This window comes from Natator depressus, chromosome 2 (assembly GCF_965152275.1).
Source record: "Natator depressus isolate rNatDep1 chromosome 2, rNatDep2.hap1, whole genome shotgun sequence".
Classification (NCBI taxonomy): domain Eukaryota; kingdom Metazoa; phylum Chordata; order Testudines; family Cheloniidae; genus Natator; species Natator depressus.
In genome coordinates, this window is record NC_134235.1 from 149,932,901 (window position 1) to 149,957,212 (window position 24,312).

General features: G+C 43.7%; 1 protein-coding gene across 1 annotated transcript in view; it reads left to right on the forward strand.

The window, feature by feature from the left end:
- Positions 1 to 24,312, forward strand: part of TMEFF1 (transmembrane protein with EGF like and two follistatin like domains 1) — a 220,633-nt gene that overhangs the window by 152,265 nt on the left and 44,056 nt on the right. Inside the window, exon 5 of the mRNA XM_074943510.1 lies at positions 11,868 to 11,964. Within this exon, the coding sequence (XP_074799611.1) occupies positions 11,868 to 11,964 (97 nt within the window). The remainder of the gene's footprint in view (positions 1 to 11,867; positions 11,965 to 24,312) is intronic.

A 24,312-nucleotide genomic window follows, 5' to 3' on the forward strand; every position in this document is an offset into this window, starting at 1 on the left:
TCAGAGGTGTGACTGCAGTATGTGTAGACATACCCAAGCTACCTTTGATCTAACTAGCTTGAATACCAATAGCCATGAAGCTGCAACAACAGAGGCTAGCTGCTCAAGTACATGCCCAGGTCACAAGCGGGCTTATATAGCCTATGCTGGCGCAGTTTTGTTGCTATTGTTATTGGACTTAGCTTGATCAAAGCTAGCTCAGGGATGTCTACACATGCTACAGTCAACTTCTGATTGCAAAACAGAACACAGCCTTAACTAAGGCATCATAATAGCGTTTCCATAATCTGTCAATCAGACCAGTCACTAGATCGTAGCCTTCAGCTACAGCCTGTAGTAAGGGTGTTGTGGCGCTACACTGCCTCAAGGAGGTGCACTGGGAGGCATTTTGGAGACATCCTAGTTGTGCTGAGAGGAGCACAATAGGAGACACCCGTGTTAAGGGGTGCAGCACACAACATGGTCAGCATGCAGGAGTGATAGAGCTCTGGTTCCCCCTATTTCCCAACCCCTTTTAGATAAGTCGCTCCTAAGAGGGACACCTCTCTAGCAGCATTTGTATTCAGAACGCAGAGGCTTCAGTTCTTAGTAGGGGGTGCAGGTCAGAGAGCAGTCCTTTCTGCATGGTCACATAAAGACTGGCCACAACTTAACCATAAACACTAGTCACTCCACTCTGGTACAGTGTATTTATATTTCAGTTTCATGTATTGGATTGTGACTTTAGGCACAGCCCTGAACAAAGTGTGGGTATGTATGCTGCACTATCTCGGGGTAGCCCTGGAAGCCATTCAGACTCAGAGAGTATATCTACAACAGCAAAGAAAACCCCGCGGCTGGTCACAGGGCTGTTTCAGTGGTGTGTAGACTTCCAGGCTTAGGCTGGAGCCTGATCTCTGGGACCCTGCTACCTTGCAGGGTCCTAGAGCCCGGGCTTCAGTCTGAGCCCAGACAGCTACACAGCAATGAAGCAGGTAAGCCCCATGAGCCTGAGTCAGCTGGCACAGGCCAGCCATAGAGGTCTAGTTGCTGTGTAGACATAACAAGAGAGCGACCCTGGGCTGCTGTGTATGTGTGTGTGTATGTTAATTTGATGGTGGCCTGAGACTGTGAAAAAAGGGAACAAATGAGCATTCATTGAGAACAAAATCAAGATGCTGAGAACAAAATTAATCAAGACAACACAGGATGTGAACAGAAGAAGTTCTTTAATTGCCTATGCTCCAGTGCCAGGAGCCTGGGTAATAAACAAGAGGAATTGGAATTGCTCATTTATGAGCATAAATTCAATCTAGTTGGTATTACTGAAACCTAGTGGGATGATTAGCATGACTGGAATGTAGAAATCAATTATTATAACCCATTTAGGAAGGATCGAGTAGGTAAAAGGGGAGGGAGAGTGACATTCTGTCAAAAATGGCATTACCTGTTTCTGAGTCACTGACAGCTTAGAAGAAAATGATCTTGAATGTTTATGGATCAAAGTCCCCACAGATAAAGCACAAGATTGGTACTAATTGTTGTCTGCTACAGACCACAAAATCACATTAGAGAACAGGATGACCAGCTCCCTAAGAACCTATCTTTAATGCGGGGGTGGGAGGGGTGAAAGAGGGGGGATCTCTGTGATCATGGAGGACTTTAATCTGAGTGACACATGTTTAGGCCTGGAAGGATTAGATTTTTATTAGTTAATGTTGGTAAGCATTGATTTCACTGTACACACACAAACAGATAAATATTTCTATTGATGATAATACAAATGTTAGCACAGTTTGTTTTAAGGATATTTACTGTGTATATTTTGATATGTGATGTTGACAATTTATGTTTTAACAGTTATAAAGCTTTAACTTTTTGAGTCTCCACATCTACTGTCATTAAGTTGTCTGTTCCCCCCATAATTTCTTGCAACTGTGAAAACTTAGTGATTAAAAATAGAAAATATGCATAAAAATAAGCATCAGTATTAGCCTCATGCTGAGCCGTCCTTTCGAATGAGAGGAGATATGCCTCTACGTCATCTCCTGATGTCATCTTTGGCAGACAACCAGTGGTCCTCAGGGTTCGCATCCCGTCGGACCCCGGGCCTGGGTGGTGGGGATCTTCAGCTGGTCCACCACCTCTCTCAAGAGGGCACGATCTTGATTGGTTTCCTGCTGTAGCCGCATAGACTCCTGTTATGCCATTGCCTGAACCCAGGTGGCCTCCTGCTGGGCTACCATGCCTTGTACCAGAGCTCTTACCACCTCCTCCATTGTGGTACAAAGCAAACAAACAAACCAAAATTAAAAAAAATCCAAAATCCCAGTGCACTTTTTAAAAAAAAAAAAAACCTCTTTCTTTCGCCACGCTGTGAACAAAATCCCACTCTTGACACTAGTTGTGACAAAGCTCTGTTCTTGTCTCCGTGGGTCCCGCGTTTCCTGGTGGATTTCGCTAGCCTCAGAGGCTCACTGTGACCCTCCACGTAACTGTGACCCTCGTCTCTAGCGAGAGAAGAGACTACTGAGCCATTTCATCATAAGCCAGCGAGGGAGGTGAGAAGAAGTTATCTTTCCTTGCACAGTCTCTGTTGTCTCCCAGTCTCAGTGATTAATCAGGGGGCAAAGGTGGGGGCGGGGGAGCCTGGGCCCACCCTCTACTCCAGGCTCCAGCCCAGGGACCCTAATAGTATCAGCTATGGTAGCTGACCTTTTAGAAACATGACATGTACAATTCCCTGGGCTACTTCCTCCACAGCAGGAGCAGTGGGCCAGCATTCTCGCCCCTTTTTTGTGTGGAGAGGCCCAGAAGGCCTACTTTGACTTGCCTGCCACGGATGCCACTGAATCTTCCTGTCTGAAGGCAGAGATCCTAGCACGATCGGGGTAACGGCAGCAGTAAGGACCCAGAGGTTCCATGAGTGGAAATACCAGGAGAACAAACTCTCGAGGTCCCAGCTATTCGACCTCATACACCTCTCACGGAAGTGGTTAGAGCCCGAGGCGTGCAGGCCAGAGGAGATTTTGGAGACACTGGTCATAGATCATTACATGCGGGGACTGCCGCCAGATCTCTGCAAATGGGTAGGCCAGAACGATCCATCCACGTACGACAAGATGATCACGCTGGTAGAAAGACTGATGACAGCCAGGGAACTGACCCGACTACCCAAGGAAGGCCCCTTTCAAAGCAAGCACCCGACCCCAAACCTGGAAGTTTGGGCAGCCAAACCCCGGGGAATCCTAGGTGGAAGAAGGGGGGGCCGAAAACCAGCGGGGACCCCAGAAGGAAGGGATTGGCCTGAGTGGGGGGAACCCCAGGACTAAACCCCGTAATGCCCGGGATAGGGGAGTGATTAAAAGCAATTATAGATGTTATGCATGTGGGGAGTGGGGACACACAGCAGCACAGTGTCCCAGCACTGAGGAGCCTATGCAATGTAACTTGGGGGATTGGGAGGTCCCATGCTCCCTTATCCACCTCGCAGGTGTAGCATTAGCCCCGCATAATTACACCAGGCCAGTGAGGATAAATGGAGCAGAGACTACAGCGCTTGTGGACTCTGGGAGTGCTATCACCCTCATATCGGGTAAGCTGGTAAAAAGTAGTCAGCTGCTACAAGCCAAACGCATAGCAGTGACATGCGTGCATGGGGCCGTGAGCCATTACCCCACCATCCCAGTGGAGATAGAGGTTCAGGGAAACCCCATTGAGGTGACCGGGGGCATAGTTCCTAAACTCACATATCCTGTAGTCATTGGGAGGGACTATCCAGGGTTTAATAATTTACTCCCCCTGGAGAGGCTGGAGGGAGGTGGGGACCCTGAGGACAGCAACTCGTCACCAGAAGAATGTCAACCCCCGAGGTTCGCTGAGATTTCTCAGGATCTGTTCTCGGCCACCGAAAAGACCCGAAAGACAAAAAAAGAATCAATCATAGAATATCAGGGTTGGAAGGGACCTCAGGAGATCATCTTGTCTAACCTCCTGCTCAAAGCAGGACCAATCCTCAATCTTTGCCCCAGATCCCTAAATGGCCCCCTCAAGGATTGAACTCACAACCCTGGGTTTAGCAGGCCAATGCTTTAAACCACTGAGCTATCCCTCCCCCCCGAGGAAGGCCGCAAAGGCATTGGGAACCCGGATCGTGACCCAGGGCCAGAAGATTTCCCTAGTAGGCAGATGGATGCGAGCAGCCAACAGAGAAACTTCCACCACAGAAGGTGAGCCAGAGGCTGCCCCCAGCCATGGGGGCGGCGAGCCGTTGGAAGAAGGAGAAGCCGGACCCTGGGAGCTTGGGCAGGTTAGTCCTGGGAGAGAGACTTTAGGGCGGGACCAGGCGGAGGACCCCAGATATGATAACGCCAGGAAAGAGGTGTCCAAGATCGATGGGATACCCATGGATGGGAAGGTCTGGTGTCCCGGACCTTCCTTTATGGTGAAGAAAGATCTCCTGTACCGCGTGGTGCAAATGCAGGAGCAAGAGATACAACAACTTCTGGTGCCATGAAAACATCAAAAAGCCATATTGAGTCTCGCCCACAGTCACCTGTTTGGAGGACACCTAGGGGTAGAGAAAACCCAGGCACGGATCCTGAGGAGGTTCTTCTGGCCAGGACTACATGAAGATGTCCGGCGATACTGCACCTCTTGTCCAGAGTGTCAGTTACATAGCCCTCACCCATACTTGCAGGCTCCTTTGATACCTCTTCCAATAATAGAGGTTCCTTTCAAACGGATAGCCATGGATCTGGTAGGGCCCCTAGAGAAGACAGCTTGGGACCACCAACGTGTGCTTGTTGTACTGGACTATGCAACCCGGTACCCGGAAGCTGTTCCCCTGCACAACACAGCTTCCAAGACAATAGCTAAGGAGCTAGTATAGATCTTTGCCCGGGTTGGGCTACCCAAGGAGATATTGACTGATCAAGGGACACCTTTCATGTCCAAGTTGATGAAAGATCTCTGTTCATTGCTCCATGGACAAGCCCTACGGACCTCTGTATACCACCCGCAAACAGATGGCCTTGTGGAAAGATTCAATAGGACCCCCAAGGCCATGATCAGGAAAGTGGTGAGCCGGGATGGGAAAGACTTGGATACCCTATTGCCTTACCTCATGTTTGCCATCTGGGAGGTTCTGCAAGCCTCCACGGGTTTCTCTCCATTCGAACTACTATATGGGCACCACCCTCGGGGCATATTGGATATAGCCAGAGGAGCCAAATCCTGGAAGGAACATAGTTGAGCATGTACTGCAGATGAGAGATCGGATAGTCCGAGTTACGCCCATTGTACGGGAAGACTTGGAGAGAGCACAGGAGACCCAACGAACCCACTTGGAGAAAGTTGAGGCAGTACTGCGCACCTTGAGGCGGGCTGGCCTCACTGCTAATGCGCCATAGGGCTAGCCATAGCTAATGCGTCATAGGGCTAGCAGAGGCTAGGTACCTGGGATATATTGTGGGAAGGGGCATAGTGAAGCCCCAAATGAATAAGCTAGAGGCAATTCAAAACTGGCCCTGGCCGACCCAAAAGAAGCAGGTCCGTGCTTTCCTAGGCGTGGTAGGCTACTACTGACGTTTTATTCCCCACTTCGCCACTAGGGCAAGTCCCCTAACGGACCTGGTGAAGGCCTGAGGTCCAGACATGGTAAAGTGGACCGACGCAGCAGAGGGGGCATTTACAGACCTTCGGACGGCCCTCTGTAATGACCCCGTACTCATAGCCCCGGACTTTAACAGGGAATTTATTTTACAAACAGACGCTTCCGAGGTGGGGGTGGGGGCAGTTCTGTCACAAATGGTGGGAGAAGAGGAACACCCGATGCTCTACCTAAGCAGAAAGCTTCTCCCAAGAGAACAGAAATACACAGTAGTCGAGAGAGAATGCCTTGCTGTCAAATGGGCTATGGAGACACTGCTTTATTACCTCAGGCCGGCGATTTACTCTTGTGATGGACCATGCACCCCTCCAGTGGATGCAGCAGAATAAGGAAAAGAATGCAAGGGTCACCAGGTGGTTCTTATCCCTCCAACCATTCCAGTTCCGCATATGGCACAGTGCTGGATGCCACCATGACAACGCTGATGGTCTGTCACGAGCATACTGCCTGGCATCCCAAGTTGCCCAACTCTGTGGTGTTGAGCGGGGGGGGGGGGGGATGGGATATGTGATGGGGCAAGGCCAAATGGCTATAGAAAAGTAATGGGAAATAGATATATTAGCTCCAGGCTAAACAAATCTTTGGTACCAGGATAAGTGAAATGGCAGCTGCTCCAGGTCAATTGACACCTGGGGCCAATTAAGAACTTTCCAGAAGGTAGGGAGAATGCTAGGTTGATTGGGACACCTGAGGCCAATCAGGAACTGGCTGAAACTAGTTAAAAGCTTCCCAGTTAGTCAGGTGGGTGGGCATGTCAGGAGCTGTGGGAGGAAGTTGTGCTGTTGAGAGACTGAGTAGTACACACCATATCAGGCACAAGGAAGGAGGCCCTGGGGTAAGGGTGAAGTGGAGCTTGAGGAAGTGAGGGTTGCTGTGGGGGAAGTAGCCCAGGGAATTGTACATGTCATGTTTCTAAAAGGTCAGCTACCATAGCTGATACTATTAGGGTCCCTGGGCTGGAGCCCGGAGTAGAGGGTTGGCCCGGGCTCCCCCCCCCACCTTTGCCCCCTGATTAATCACTGAGACTGGGAGACAACAGAGACTGTGCAAGGAAGGATAACTTCTCCTCACCTCCCTCGCTGGCTTATGATGAAAATGGCTCAGTAGACTGTGACCCTTGTCTCTAGAGAAAGAAGGGTTATGTGGAGGGTCACAGTGAGCCTCTGAGGCTAGCGAAATCCACCAGGAAATGCGGGACCCACGGAGGCAAGGACAGAGCTTTGTCACAATATATATCGATTAAGGTGGGCTATTATCAGCAGGAGAATAAAAACTTTTGTAGTGATAATCTGGATGGCCCATTTCAAACTGTTGACAAGAATTTTCCCCCTACTGTTACTCACACCTTCTTGTCAGCTGTTTGAAATGGGCCATCCTGATTATCACTACAAAAGTTTTTTTTTCTCCTGCTGATAATAGCCCACCTTAATCGATTAGTCTCATGAGAGTTGGTATGGCAACCCCCATTTTTTCATGTTCTCTGTATGTGTATATATATATATATCTCTTCCTACTGTATTTTCCACTGCATGCATCTGATAAAGTGGGCATTAGTCCACGAAAGCTTATGTTCAAATAAATTTGTTAGTCTCTAAGGTGCCACAAGTACTCCTCGTTCTTTTAGCTGTTTTGCTTAGCAAAGAGAAGGTTATAAGGTGATTTGATTACAGTCTATATGTTCCTACATTAGGAATAAATATTTAATAATGGGCTCTTCAGTCTAGCAAAGATATAACATGATCCAAAGGCTGGAAATTGAAAGTACACCAATTCAGACTAGACATAAAGTGTAAGTTTTTAACACTGAGGTAATTAACCATTAGAATAAGTTATCAAGGGTCATGGTGGATTCTCCATCACTGACCATTTTTAAATCAAGATGGGATGTTTTTCTAAAAGATCTGCTCTAGGAATTATTTTGGGGAAAATTCTATGGCCTGGAAGTCCTAGTCTACAGGAGGTCAGACCAGATTGTTGCAGTTGGTCCCTCTGGCCTTGAAATCTATGATAGAAGGATGTTGATAAATTGGAGAGGGTTCAGAGAAGAGCCATGGGAATAATTAAAAGATTGGAAAACATGCCTTATGGTGCAAGACTCAAGGAGCTCAGTCTATTTAGCTTAACAAAGAAAAGCTTAAGGGGTGACTTGATCACAGTTTATAAATACATATGTGGGGAATAGAAATTTGATAATAGAGGACTCTTAATCTAGCAGACAAAGGCATAATAAGATAGACAAATTCAGACTAGAAATGAGATTTGAATTTACAATAATTAGGATAATTAACCATGGAACAATTGACCCAGGGTTTGATAGATTCTCCATCTCTGGAAACTTTAAAATCAAGATTGGATGTTTTTCCAAAAGGTGTGCTCTAGTTCAAACAGGAATTGATTCAGGGAAGTCCTATGGCCTGTGCTATACAGCAGTTGTTCTCAAAGCCAGTCTGCCGCTTGTTCAGGGAAAGCCCCTGGCAGGCTGGACCGGTTTGTTTACCTGCCGCGTCTGCAGGTTCGGCCAATCGCAGCTCCCACTGGCCGTGGTTCGCTGCGCCGGGCCAATGGGGGCTGCAGGAAGTGGCGCAGGCCAAGGGACATGCTGGCTGCCCTTCCCGCAGCCCCCACTGGCCCGGAGCAGCGAACTGCAGCCAGTGGGAGCCGCGATCGGCCGAACCTGCAGACGCGGCAGGTAAACAAACCGGTCCAGCCTGCCAGTGGCTTTCCCTGAACAAGCGGCAGACCGGCTTGGAGAACCACTGCTACACAGGAGGTCAGACTAGATTATGACAGTGGTCCCTTCTGTCTTTATAATCTATGAATCTATCACTCTGAATTTATATCAACTATAAATTATTACATCCATCTCTCCTCATGCTTTTTCAGCTGTGCTGGCAACTGAGTAAGAAATGGAGCCAAGACTTTACTCATCTCTTTGTCTATCTAATCCCAGTTTATCTGCTCCAGGTGCATCTAGACCTAAGGTCCAAGAAGCCATGTATAGGTACAAGGAGGCTTCTTCCTCTTCCATACTCCCAGGCATGCTGCATTTAAGGGATACCAACAATTTAGAATTTACATTTCTGCATAATTTGTTTAACTGGCTATTGTTACAAGTAGCACACAAGACCACTATAAGAGAAGGAGATGAGAGAAAATACTTTTCTCTGTTACTAACTTTATCTTTGACAACATTTTGTATTTTGTATAGTCAATTTCACTGTTTCAGTATAGTCAGTTTCCCCTGTTTGAGTCTTTTAAAAGTCAACAAAACAGAGAAAAACACTTTAAAAGTAGGAAAATGTGGTTGTAAAAACCACCAAAATTGGCAGTGTGACTCAGGGACAGGTTAGTATCTGAAATTATTTTAAACAATTTTTTTTAATTCACTGTATTGCGATGTTTGAGGTGTTCCTTTAATGGTATTATTGAGATTGAAAATTTAGCTGCAGAACTCCAAATGTAAAAAAAAAAAAAAATACTGTAGGAAATTAAATTAACCACATTATTTTAAACTATTTTTCTGCAATATTATTTTTATTCCAGTATGGAAACAAATGTGTTCTTAAAAGGATAAAGACAGATTTAATTCTTTAAGGTGCACTGAGCATACATATAAATGTATTATAAAATATAACTAGACACAGCTTTGGTTGTGTTTGATAATTTTATATTTATATTGCCCATCTAACATTAAAATGTGTTTCATTTTTAATGTGTGTGTTTGGCTCAAGTAGATTTTATATTTAACTTTAACTTGGCCACTAATAAAGGCAAGAAAGCTGTGACAATAGTTTAGAAAAAATGTTTCATATTTCAAAGCTCACATGTTTTCATATTATGCTTTCCTGGGGAGTTTTTAATTTAGAATCAATTAACAGAAATATAAGTCATTATGGTGTATAAGGATCCTGTAGTGTGCAGAGATTCACAGTGATCTGACATGCAATGTTTGACATGTGATAATGCCTTTAAAATACACCATGTCCTTCTAACAATGCAGTACTTTTGGCCCAGTGAACTTTTTGTACCTTTGAAGATCTTAATATTCTTATGGTTACATTGTTCTGCACTTTGAATTTGAAAACTATATTTTTCTTGATCAGCTTGATATTTTTTATGAACTCGTGGAGAGAAAAAAAGAGAACACCATTCACTATGATGATCCACCAAATGTGTCATAACAGTTATAAATTGTTATAAACAGCTCAGGATTAAACAAAGACTGTGAATGACTAGCCAACTACAAAAGCAGTTTCTCCGCCCTTGGTGTTCACACCTCAATTGCTAGAAGAGGGCCTCATCCTCCCTGATTGAACTAACCTCGTTATCCGTAGCCTGATTCTTGCTTGCTTGTATTTATACCTGCCTCTGGAAATTTCCACTACATGCATCCGACGAAGTGGGTATTCACCCACAAAAGCTTATGCTCCAATACGTCTGTTAGTCTATAAGGTGCCACAGGACTCTTTGCCGCTTTTACTGATCCAGACTAACACGGCTACCCCTCTGATACTTGACAGTTATAAATTAGGCATCTATCAAATTCTAGATATCCTACATCAGAACATTGTGGATCTACATTTTCCTCCCATGTGACTGATGAGCTGTGATGTCAGTGTGAACCACAAGAATAATGCTGTTGCCTGTAGGACCAATATTTTTGAACCTTGGAGATGTGTTCTGTCTTCTACAGGAAGTTCCATTTCTATCAGTATCTTATCAGGATAATGCTCTGGGTCTTCTGTATGTCCTAAACCACTGATGATGATAAGCATGAAAGGGAATAAGGCTGGAACTATGAGAAATTAGTATAATCTAGTACAAAATAGAAGAAAATCTATCCTCAGGGACATAGAGGAAAAAATCATTACATGTAACAAGTAGTTATATGGAACTATGTCTATAATTACAGAACTTCAATTAAAATTTTTTCCTTTCTTTCTGCTTGGCTATGTATACATTCTGTACCTGAACATCATTAAATTACCAGTCAAATGGCATTAAAAGGTGCATGTTTTATATGGTGTTAGTGTCAAATAAAGTTTCCTTAAAATGAGCTAGTATGTATATTAGTGTTGGATTTAGAGAACTGAGGAAAATCAATAGCAAATCACTCTGTACAACAATAAAGGAGTAGTAAATAGCCAATGAAGCAATGGTTTTTGTTTGGTTTTTTTTTGTTTTTGTGTGCTATCTTGTAATTGTTATCACTCTATCAAACTTTAGTTGTTGCCCAATTTTGGAAGAAGTAATACTAGTGAGGCTAATGACTGTGGTATAAATATATAACAACGCTATGCCTACAAGCTGCTTTCCTGTTGAAAGGCAGGCTGTCATAAATATAAAGGGAGGGGTCACCACCTTTCTGTATACAGTGCTATAAAATCCCTCTGGCCAGAGGCAAAGTCCTTTTACCTGCAAAGGGTTAAGAAGCTCAGGTAACCTGGCTGGCACCTGACCCAAAATGACTAATGAGGGGACAAGATACTTTCAAATCTGGAGGGGGGAAAAGGCTTTTGTCTGTCTGTGTAATACCTTTGCTGGGAACAGATCAAGGATGCAAGCCCGCCAACTCCTGTAAAGTTAGTAAGTAATCTAGCTAGAAAATGCATTAGGTTTTCTTTTTTTTGGCTTGTGAAATTCGCTGTGCTGGAGGAAATGTGTATTCCTGTTTTTGTGTCTTTTTGTAACTTAAGGTTTTGCCTAGAGGGATTCTCTATGTTTTGAATCTGACTGCCTATAAGATTATCTTCCATTCTGATCTTAGAGTTGTTCTCTTATCTTTTTTGTTCTTCTAATAAAGTTCTGTTTTTTAAAGAATCTGACTGGGTTTTTTGGGCCTTAAAAATCCAAGGCTGGTCTGTGCTCATCTTGTTTATTCTCAAGCCTCCCCAGGAAAGGAGGTGTAAGGGCTTGGGGGGGATATTTTGGGGAAATAGGAACTCCAAGTGGTCCTTTCCCTGAGTGTTGGTTTGTTAAAGCACTTGGTGGTGGCAGCGTTTTACCTAATCTAAGGGCAAAGACTTTGTGCCTTGGGGAAGTTTTAACCTAAGCTGGTAAAATAAGCTTAGGGGGTCTTTCATATGGGTCCCCACATTTGTACCCTAAAGTTCAGAGTGGGGAAGGAACCCTGACACAAGCTAATTTGTGTAGACAGAGTCATAGCATAATGTGAAAGAAGTCATATTTTCTGATGACACTGCCTTGTTTTATTTAGAGTATGAAGGATCTGGAACAGAAGTTCACAGAAAACACTCCAAATGTGGGGCTTGCAAGTACAGGGCTGAGTGTGATGAAGATGCAGAAAATGTTGGGTAAGTAATAAGTTTACTTCCAAAAAAGAAAAGAAAAAGATGATGAAAAACATGATAATATTCCTGACAGTAATCTTCACCTTTAATATGTGAAATCCTGCAGCTATTTGGTAGAACTGCATGTGAATATATGTAAACAAGGAGCTACATGTAAGGATTTATTTTCTGCTTTACTTTAAAGCCTTCACAAATGGTTTATACTTCATTGGCACAAATATCGCATTTCAGCTTGATTTCTGATTAAGGGCATTATAAATACATTATTAAAATACGAATAAATAAAGGAGTCTATCAATATCATTACAATAAATAGCTTTAATGAGTTTTTTTAATTCAGGTAAGAAGGAATAAGGAATCTTTAAAAAAAGAAATCACAAAAATGTTAGTCCACTTCTCAGTTCAGATTTATTATCTACTGTAGCCTATAAAATGGTATAGGCATTTGTCAAGGCTGTCATTTCTGTCAAAATAAACTTCAGATCAAAATATTGAGCGGAACTGGGGATCTGATTCAGTAATTTTTTTCTAGGTCATTGTGACATTTGACCTCTGAAACACATCTTTGGGAAACCCCTCTTATGAAAAGAAAAATATCTGTCAGTTGTCAAAGTAAAGGACCATGCAAGGAATAGTTTTTAGAGAATTTTAAAGAAAATCCATAGTGCACAAGCAAATGTGCAAATTAGATTGCATTGAGGTCCTGATTACACTACATCATATTTATATTGCATCTAACAATATATTTAGGCTGTTAGCACTGTCCTCTAAGACAGTGGTTCTCAAAGCCAGTCTGCTGCTTTTTCAGACCTGTTTGTTTACCTGCCGCGTCCGCAGGTTCAGCCGATCGCGGCTCTCACTGGCCGCGGTTTGCCACTCCAAGCCAATGGGGGCTGCAGGAAGGGCGGCCAGCATGTCCCTTGGCCCGCGCCGCTTCCCGCAGCCCCATTGGCCTGGAGCGGCGATCGGCCGAACCTGCGGATGCAGCAGGTAAACAAACCGGTCCGGCCCGCCAGGGACTTTCCCTGAACAAACGGCAGACCAGCTTTGAGAACCACTGCTCTAAGGTACCAAACTATGTGTTGTCATGCAAGAGACAGCTCCTCAGGGTGGCCCTATGAGGCTTTAGCCCTTTAGGCTTTGGGAAGAAAGAAGTTAAAAGGTTTTGCATTCCAGATTAGCAAGTAGTCACACATTGGCATTGCAGTGCTGAAGGAGGTTATCTTTAGTGTCTGCTGTATGGTGAATACTGGCTTTATGGTTGCTGAGGCTCTGGGTGAGGTGTTGTGGGAAATATCATACCACTGCCTTCCAGGCCTCACTCTAGTTGTACAGGTTAGTGATATTTGTGATGTTGTTGTAGCCATGTTGGTCCCAGGATATGAGAGAGACCAGATGGGTGAGGTAATGTCTTTTATTGGACCCACCTCTGTTGGTGAGAGAGACGAGCTTTCGAGCTGACACACGCAGAGCTCTGCTCCAGACTTGAAGAAGTTGGTCCAAAAAAAGATACTATTTCACCCATCTTGTCTCTCAGGTTAGTGACAGGCACACACACAATCTGCCAAGTCCTCTGAGCATTCCCCTGTAGTGTCCAGCCTCTGTTCCACTGAACACTCTCAAGATTCTTAGATCCCCTTTTCCCTAAGGAAACAACTACCTCAGCTCACTAGTTTTAAGTCAGGGTCACCACTCCACTCAACACACAGCACTTAGATATATTTATACTACAAACAAAAATAAGTATATTGTCAAGGAATAGAGATTCAAATGATGGGAAGTAAGAATATTGGAAACAAATAATTACATATAAAACAAAATCATAACATCCTTTCTAGAGCCTAAACTTAACTCACAGGATGTTCCCTTTTTCCTACAGAATAGCCTACCCAAAGTCTCTGCACCCCCAGATAGACTAGACCAAACCTTTGATCTGCACCTGAAAATAGGGTCCCACGGTCTGTGCTGTTTACTTCTTCCTGTTGATTTTCCTCTGAAGTCTCCACAATCTCTGAAGTAGCTTTTGACTCAGTATGCTAACAGGTTGCTATGATAACACACACAATTGGCAGCCATGGAGATAAGTGTTTCCCAGCTCCTGTTTGGAGAAGTTTGTCTCAAGGCATGACCTTTGTTAACTGCAGACCTCAAGAACATGATTTTTAGTATCTATACCTAGCTCCTCACTCATTTTCCATACATACCTCTTGCAATGATTATGATGACCAGCGTAATATAGACTGACATTAGAAACCTTACATGACATTCTTTTGGTGAACCCAGGTGGTTCCTGTCACCCTGTGTGCTCAGCCAGTTGGCATCAAGAGGTTTCTGGGTCACAGATACGTACACACAAGGGGAAGGATTAAGATTGCCTGTGCAACCCTTAATCCTAGCGCTTCCTAACTTTTGAGTACATGACTTTTCAACATAAATAACTTCATTTTAAGACAAAGGGATTTTGTTTATGTAGTTATCAATGCTCTATCGATCTATCGATCTAAAGAGATAAAAACAAATGCTGTTGTGTGCAACTGAGTTATGCCCCAAGATTAATCTTCGCTCTTTTTAAACTTTCATTCTCATTAAAGAAACTGAATTGTGAGTCTTGAAATCGCTCTTAACTCAGCTTTTTAACTAACATTAGAGTTTATAACATTCCAGTGGTCTCTGATCAGAACTATAACACATTTTTATTATGCAAGAACATGCAGAGCTTGAAGAACTCAGGCTTTACGTTGGGTTTTGTATTTTTTTTTTCATTTTGTTTGATGCTCCAGAAAAGTTATCTAGTTAGAACATAAGTGGTAGGAGTGCATGGTAAATTAAATGCAAAAATATAAACAACTTTATCACTTTTACAGTGTCTCTGTAGAAATTGTTATTGTTGACTTTAATGTTAAGTGGACTGATTAAGAGAAAAGTGACGTCTGAGCAGATGGTTGTCACAAATGACATGCCACAGTTGGAAAATTTAATGTTCAAATAGATGCAAATTAGTATACTGTGTAATATTCCTGTATGATAATGCAGAAAGAAATTATGTTGAGGAAACATCTTAGAAATCTAATTCATCATTGTTTTTCATTTCATACATTGGTGATAATTATAATATATATTTTTAGAAGTAAACAGACTTTTATGTAAAGGCTTTTAAATACTATATAATAAGCATTAACACATGCACAAACAATCTCAAGTTTGTATGCACAAACAGAATATGGTTACAATACAGTATATTTTTATATAAGAGAGATAATGTGGCTGATGAAATGTCTTTTATTGGACCAACTTTTGTTGGTGGAAGCTTTCAAGCATTACAGAGCTCTTCCTCAGGCCTGGAGAAGATAACCAGAGTGTCTAAGCTAAATACACGATGGGACACATTGTTAAGCATAAGGTGTTCCATGTTGTAGGAGACCACTTAAAATGAAGTGAGTGATTAACAACTCTGCAATCGTGGGACAATCAAGGGTTAGCTTGCAGCAGGGTGTGTTAGAAATTGTTGTAATGGGCCATAAAACCAGTGTCTCTGCTAAATCCATGGTTCTTAGTGCCCATTATACAACAATCTCATACTACTCCAAACCTGCAGAAAACTGGACAAATTCAACAGGAATGGGTTTCATGCAGCAGCCCACAACTCTGTTAAATGAATCCCAAAACATGTATATGGGAATGAGAGTGAAGCCGCCCTCCCACCCTACTTTTTAACTAGCGGGCAGTTATTTGCATCCAGTGTGGTAAGATTATCCAGTTTAACCAAGAGGGGAAGATGGGACTCAGCCTTACCCCAGTAGCCTTCAACTGGGGACTCAGCCTGTGCTGAGATCCTTTAAACCCTCTTCTTGTATGGAGGATGAGGGTACTCAGGAAGGTGACTGAGGGTTTGTCTACTCTTTAAATGCTACAGCGGCACAGCTGCAATTGCGCCTCTGTAGCGCTTCAGTGTAGATCAGAGGTGGGCAAACTATGGCCTGCGGGCCACATCCAGACCGCAGGACCGTCCTGCCCAGCCCCTGAGCTCCCGGCTGGGGAGGCTAGCCCGTGGCTCCTCCCCTGCAGCCTCAGCAGGACACAACGCCAGCACTCCTGCCGGGCAGGGCGGTGGTATGGCTGCAAGCTCCTGCTACTCTGAGCAGCATGGTAAGGGGGGGAGGGGTTGGATAAGGGCCTGGGGGCAGTCAGGGGACAGGAGCAGGGGGCAGTTGGATGGGGGTGGGGTCCCAGGGAACGGTTAGGGGCAGGGGTCCCAGGAAGGGGCAGTCAGGGGACAAGGAGCGGGGGGGTTGGATGGGTCGGTGGTTCTGAGGTGGGCAGTCAGGGGGCGAGAAGTGGGAGGGGGAGGATAAGGGGCGGGGTCCAGGCTGTTTGGGGAGGCACAGCCTTCCCAACTCTGCCCTCCATAAAGTTTCGCAACCCGGATGTGGCCCTCAGGCCAAAAAGTTTGCCCACCCCTGGTTTAGATGCTACCTAAATTGACAGAAGGGATTCTCCTGTCCGTGTAGATAATCCACCTCCCTGAGAGGTGGTAGAATTCTTCCATCAGGAGTTAGTCAGTTTAACTACATTGCACAAGGATGGGAACTTTTCAAAGCCCTGGAGTGATGAAGCTGGGTCAACCCAACTTTTTAGTATAAACCAGGCCTCTGTCTGCGGAAACTTAAGACCACCCTTGTCCCAAACCAATTTTGGTCTGTGTCAGTCCCTCCTGAGTCTGGTGCTCAGGTCACCCTTTTAGTCCATTCGTTCACACTGGATGCTGGATGCAAGCTGTAACAAAGCTGGGTTTTGTTTTGTTTTAAATTTGTTATTCCTCTTCACTACCCTAAAGATATGTCTACGCTATAGTAGCTACAGTGGCACAGCTGCGATACTGCAGCTGTACTCCTGTAGCACCGTAGTGTAGATCAGGGATAATCAATTATTTTTGGGCAAGGTATAGTCAAGGTCCAGATTCCAGAGTAAATAATTTAAAAAGTAATAATGATAATAAGTAAATACAAAGATTTTGTGGTCCATTCAAAAGCCTCTGGCAGTCCAGATTTGGTCCACAGTCCACCTATTAACCACCCCTGGTATAGATGCTTCCTACTCAACAGAAGGTTTTTTTCTATGGATGTAGTTAATTTGCCTCTCCAAGAGGTGGTAGCTAGGTTGATGGAAGAATTCTTCTGTCTACAGTGGGGGTTAGGTTAACCAAACTATGTCACACAGGGAGTGACATTCTTCACAGTCCTGAGCAATGTAGCTAGATCAATCTAATTTTTAGGTGTAGACTTGGCCTAAGTAACCAGCCAATCCTCTGGGCTTCTGTGAGGGAGGTAAAAAACCTAGTCTGAAATAGGCCAGTCTTGACTGGTGGGGAAAATCCCTTCCCAACCACTAAAAAGGTGATCTGGCTAGGCCCACCATATCCCCAGAGATCCAGCCAGGCACATACAGACCACAAGGGAGGGCTGGGTGGGAGCTGAATGGCCAAACATTCCTAGGAGGCCTTGTATCCCTAGAGGGGGATGATGCAGGAGCCAATTGGATCCAGTAACCCATCCTCAAACTGGCTAGTCATGGATTTTCACAGGGTGGCATAGTCCCGTGCCTTGTCGCACCTGTGTAGGCATTCCTGGTGCCCATGAGGAGAGCAAACCTTGGGAAGGGAAAAGTCACAGTGCCTTCCTTAGGACCCAAAGAGTTGTCTATCCCCCGCTGGTCTGACCAAACCCCCTTCTGCACTGAATTGAAGGGGCAATGTACGACACATATAAGGGTCAAAATGGTATCATAAAAAGGTGAGAGAGGAGCAGATAGGGACAGTAGACAAGAAGAGATAAGAAAAGCTGGTACGTGTAAGCACTGGTATAGGAAACTGGCCAAAAGCTCACTGACTGTGGGCAGTAAAAAAGAACCGTGTTTTGAGTTGAATTTTGAAATGGTTTGGTGAGAAGGGGAATCGGATATGCCAATATAGCGTTTGAGGCATTCTTGGAGGTTAGTATGTTCTAAAGCTGTAAAAAAGGCTAAGGCATTTAAATAGTGTAGGGCAGCAATTGAAACCTCCATAGTTGGTTTTCCTTAGTTATACCATAGGAAAACTACATTGTAACTTTTTCCAGCATGTATTGTACTTTTCAGTGTTGTTCTGTTTGCACATGTAATAGTAAGTAACAGACAATCCTACCAATATGCAATCAACTTGCAATCAAATGTTTCAATAAATATTGAAACATTAAAACCACTGTTGCATAAATCTTAAATAAACATACGTATGTATGTAGCATATGTTTTTAATCTTTATAGTATAGGGTTTTAATCAACTACTTTTTCGGTGCAAGGAGCATTTAGGACTACATGCTTTTAATATTATTACAAGCAGCAAGAACAGTGAGTCAATTTTTTTATAGCTGAAACAAATGGCACCTGATGTAGATTTGATAAATCAAATTGAAGGCAACATAATAAATATGAATATGTTTTAAATTGGGCTGTCAAGTGATTAAAAATTAATCACGATTAATCGCACTGTTAAACAATAATAGAATGCCATTTATATAAATATTATTGGATGTTTTCTACATTTTCAAATATATTGATTTCAATTACAATACAGAATACAAAGTGTACAGTGCTCACTTTTTATTTATTTTTGATTACAAGTATTTGCACTGTAAAAAAACAAAATAAATAGTATTTTTCAATTTACCTAATACAAGTACTGTTGTGCAATCTCTTTATCACACAAGTTGAACTTAAAAATGTAGAATTATGTACAAAATCCCCTGCATTCAAAAATTAAACAATGTAAAATTTTAGAGCTTGCAAGTCCACTCAGTCCAACTTCTTGTTCAGCCAATCCCTCAGACAAACAAGTTTGTTTACAATTTGCACGAGATAATGCTGCCCACTTCTTGTTTACAATGTTACCTGAAAGTGAGAACAGGCATCCCCATGGCACTGTTGTATCCGGCATTGCAAGATATTTATGTGCCAGATGCGCTAAAGATTGATATGTCCCTTCATGCTTCAACCACCATTCCAGGGGACATGTGTCCATGCTGATGGTTCTACTCGATACCAATCCAAAGCAGTGCTGACTGACATGTGTTCATTTTCATTATCTGAGTCAGATGACACCAGCAGAACGTCGATTTTCTTTTTGGTAGTTCGGGTTCTGTAGTTTCCGCATTGGAGCGTTGCTCTTTTAAGACTTCTGAAAGCATGCTGCACACCTCGTCCCTCTCAGATTCTGGAAGGCACTTCAGATTCTTAAGCCTTGGGTGGAGTGCTGTAGCTATCTTTAGAAATCTCATATTGGTACCTTCTTTGCATTTTGTCAGATCTGCAGTGAAAGTGTTCTTAAAATGAACAACATGTCCTGGGTCATCATCCGAGACGGCTATAACGTGAAATATATGGCAGAATGCAGGTAAGACAGAGCAGGGGATATACAATTCTCCCTGAAGGAGTTCAATCACAAATTTAATTAACACATTATTTTTTTAATGAGCATCATCAGCATGGAAGCATGTCCTCTGGAATGGTGGCTGAAGCATGAAGGGGCATACGAATGTTTAGCAGACCTGGCATGTAAATAACTTCCAATGCCAGCTACAAAAGTGCCATGCAAATGTCTGTTCTCACTTTCTGGTGACATTGTAAATAAGAAGTGGGCAGCATTATCTCCTGTAAATGTAAACAAACTTGTTTGTCTTAGCGATTGGCTGAACATGTAGGACTGAGTGGACTTGTAGGCTCTGAAGTCTTCCATTGTTTGGTTTTTGCGTGCAGTTATGTAACAAAAAAAATTACATTTGTAAATTTCACTTTCATGATAAAGAGATTGCACTACAGGACTTGTATGAGGTGAGCTGAAAAATACCTTTTCTTTAGTTTATCATTTTTACAGTGCAAATATTTGTAATAAAAATAATATACACTTTGATTTCAATTACAACACAGAATACAATACGTATGAAAATGTAGAAAAGCATCAAAAATATTTAATACATTTCAATTGGTATTCTATTGTTTAACAGTGCGATGAAAACTGCGATTAATCGTGATTGATTTTTTTTAATCACAATTAATGTTTTTGAGTTAATTGCGTGAGTTACCTGTGATTAATCAACACCCTAGTTTTAAAATAAATAAAATGAGGATTTAAGGATTGTACAATTCAGCTGTCCACGTCAGTTTTGTTTCCCTTTATCTTTCTTGCGCTAGGAACAATGTAATTCCGTACAACCATCTCATATTTTGTAATATTTTTTCAGATGCAAAGTATCTTCCATCACAGAAATTAGCATATATTAATAGGGAACTAAATGAGCCTCTTCTGGTTTTTACACTCTGTTATGTGGTACATCCCCACTTTATCATGCCAAAACATTGCTTAGGGCTTGTCTGCAGAGCAAGTTGCTGTGCTGCAAGCCAGGGTCTGAATCTACAATGCACCAGCTTGCCACACAGTAACATCCCATGTCGACTCAGCTATAGTGCAGTGAAAATCTGGGACTGTAGCTGGTGGGCTATAGATTCACACCCTGGCTTGCAGTTCAGTTACTTGCTGTGTAGACAAGTCCTTAGATAACTGTATAAAATGACATGTTACACTCTAGTAACTGGCTAATTAAGGGTTAGAAAGACTTTTTATTAAAAAACCCTTTTTCCAGCCTGTCATAACTTTAGCAAAAATATTTCCAGGATGAAACATTGAGTGAAAGAGATTCTCCCCCAACTCATTTCTCTTTTTTGGCAAAAACTAATTTATCCATTTCTGAGTTAAAAGAATGCAAAACAAGATAATTTTAAGTCTCATGTATTTTTCTTACCTAACGCCAAAAACGGATTAATTGTAAAACTTCAAATATTGCATTTCATTAGTCCTGACAGAGGATTACAGTTTTACCTATTCCAGTTTTTTTTTAATGGATAAGATGTGCAAATGAGGTACTGAGCACGCTCACTCTTATTTTATAAAATGTCAAAGCCCTGTTTTGAAACATGATGTGGATTTTCAAAAAAGATTGGCAACTGATCCCTAGGAAGAGCTTTCTGGATTAATGTTCAACAAGATTCACTTTTTGAAAAGAAACATTTTTAGTGATCAATATGAATGATGTTTGACATTAAACATGTTTCTACTTTATTCAGCGACCACAAAAGAAACTTTGTGGCCCTTCTAGGTTATGACAAAGTAAAGTTTAAATAGCTGCTAATAAACATGCTCACCTTATTTTTGATGAATACAGGTCAGCCGGAATAATCCTCCTTAATTATTCCTCTTTTCTCCTGAACACTTGTTTGTAAAATTGTAAAACGTATAGGAAAACAAATCAAATTAAATAGTGGATCCATGTAAACAAATTATGTAAAATTGAGCTGCCACAGTCCAGGAATAAAAGGGGTTGTATAATAGTTTTTTTTATGGTACTGACCAGTAAAAAACTTGATTGGTGGAGAAAGCTATTACTAAGCTACTCAGGGAGAGGCTGCTCTAGATTTGATTTTAACAAATAGGGAGGAACTGGTTGAGAATTGCAAAGTAGAAGGCAGCTTGGTTGAAAGTGGTCCGACGAAGTGGGTATTCACCCACAAAAGCGTATACTCCAGTACATCTGTTAGTCTATAAGGTGCCACAGGACTCTTTGCCACTTTTACAGATCCAGACTAACAGGGCTACCCCTCTGATACTTAGATAAGTTACATTAACTGTTACAGTTATTTCTTTAAAAAAACAAAAACAAAAAAAACCTCCATGGTTTCGGACATACCTGGATCCCCAGGCTTCAAGAGATGCGCCTCCTGTAAAGATGCCATGTCCATCTCGGACGGGCATTCACAGTGTGTACGCTGTTTGGGGGAGTCTCATGTATCCCAAAAATGTGTCCACTGCAACAAATTGAAAGCGCGAACCCGCAAGGACAGGGAGCTCAGGCTTAAAAAGTTGCTCCTGGAAAACTCCCTCAGACATGCATCTGACCCTGGCCAGCAAACCTCTGTGACAGCCTCCAGAGGCAAAACAAAAGGAAAAAACATGGCCAGTTTCCTCTCCCCTCAGGAGCCGTTCCTTGAGGAAGAAGTTAAAACTGGCTCTCCTGTCACCAGTAACTGCCGCTCCACGGCTCAGCACTTTCCACGTGGCAGGCACCTCAGGCACCGACTGTGAGTCGGCTGCCCCACTACATGGTGCCGAGGCTCAGGGCTTCCAGTTGCCCGCCTCTTTCAGCTCTCCCTCGGCCTTCTCTGTCAGTACGGTGCCAAGAGCTGCTATGGTGCCGACAGTACAAGTGGCAGCTGCAGCACAACCCTTTGATCTTGCAGCGCTGCTTTTGCAGCTGCCACTCTTAGCACCGAGTCTCCTGACATCTCTAGCCTCCCTTGCAGTGCCTACCTCAGGGGCTCCTACTCCACGGAGCCAGCTTGCGCCCCCGGGACACCCTTCAGTGCTCCAGCAGATGCCCCAGCAGACTCTGCTTCCACCAGCTACACCGGCACCAACTCCTGGTCACTCAGCTCCACTGCAGTTTTTACAGCCAGAGGAATTAAGGGTGTCCCATGCTCCCGACTCTCCTCTTCTCAGCACCAGCCTCTCACTGAGACCTTTAGCACCCTACCTTCAGTACTCCCCTACCACTTCAAACCCCTCCAATGACGTGTGGGAGGACGAGGAAGAGGAATATGATGACCAGATGTTTTCCTCTCAATACTCTCCCCAGATTCAGTTACCTTCAACTGGGAGACACATTACAGCATAATCTCCATATCCTCAAGGGTATCTACACCCCCCGTATGGCAATCCCTGGATGGCCACACCGGGATCCATGGACCTACACCACACTCAGGTCTTTCACGGGCTGCCCAGAGGAAAGCTGTCAGACCCTCTCCACTGTCTGCTTCCACTGAAAACCAGATAAGACCTGAAGTGGTCGCCACCCCTACAAAGGACACTGCCCCGCACACCTCTTCTATAGTGATAACACCACAAGACGCCATGGTACCCCCACCACCTCCCACCACTGATGATGAGCTTCCTCACTTTCTAGAGTTGTTTCAGAGAGTAGCAGAAGAGCTCAAGATTACCCAAGAGGAGGTCCCTGAAACATACCACGAGCTTACCGACATCCTGCAAGCTACGACCTCCCCCAAAATAGCCCTACCAATTAATGGGGCCATTATGGAACCTGCTAAAGCTATTTGGCAGACCCCAGCTACAATAACACCCACTAGCAAGAGATTGGACCGTAAATATTTTGTCCTATCTAAGGGTTCCGAGTTTCTATTTACGCACCCCTCACCTAATTCGCTAGTGGTCGACACGGCCAATCAGAAAAACAAATACCAGCACTTCCACTCCACTCCTTCAGACAAAGATAACAAAGGAATGGACTCCTTCAGCCGCAAAGTGTATTCTTCTTCCACTTTTCAATTTAGAGTAGCGAACTATGTGGCGCGCTTAGCAAACTCTGACCACAAAAATTATGCTAAAGTAATGCAATTTATTGTGTCGGAGGATAAACGACAAGATTTTAAAGCAGTGGTGTCCGAGGGCCAATTGATCTCCCGCACAGTTCTTCAAGCTGCCCTTGATGCTGCGGACCCAGTGGCCAGATCCACAGCCACGGCTGTCGTCATGCAGCGGGCCTCATGGCTTGCTTCTTTCTCCTTTCCAAAGCAGATACAGAATACAGTCGAAGATCTCCCTTTCGATGGAGACAAGATCTTCGTCTCTACAACCAATGAGGTCCTTCACTCCATGAAGGACTCCCGTGCCACACTCCGATCCTTAGGCATCCAAATACCTGCCTCAAAGAAGAGACAATATAGATATCAGCCATACCAACGGCTGCATTACCATACCTTTGCACAACATCCACTTTTCAGACAATATGATACGCAACGCCACCAATGACATAGGCCCAGGAACCAACGATGTTGCCCTCCGCAAACAACAGCAACCCACCCTCCTAACCCAAATAAACAAATTTGAAGTCTTGGTCGAGGGTATAGAAAACCTCACACCCCCTCCAGTGCCAACTCCAACGAACCATTTTTTTTGGACACCATTTGTGTCCATTCCTGGCCAATTGGAAAACCATCACTAAGGACAGATGGGTCCTGGAAATTATCAGATTGGGTTATGCCATCCCCTTCCTTGCCTTACCTCCCACCCACCGTCCCACCCCATCCCTCTTCAGGGACCCCTCTCACGAACAGTTGCTCTGTCAAGAGGTACAACATCTCATACATCTCGAAGCAATAGAGGAGGTACCCCCTCAACACAGAGGGAAAGGGTTTTACTCCCACTACTTCTTGACAGAAAATAAAAACGGCTGTTGGCGCCCTATCCTCGAT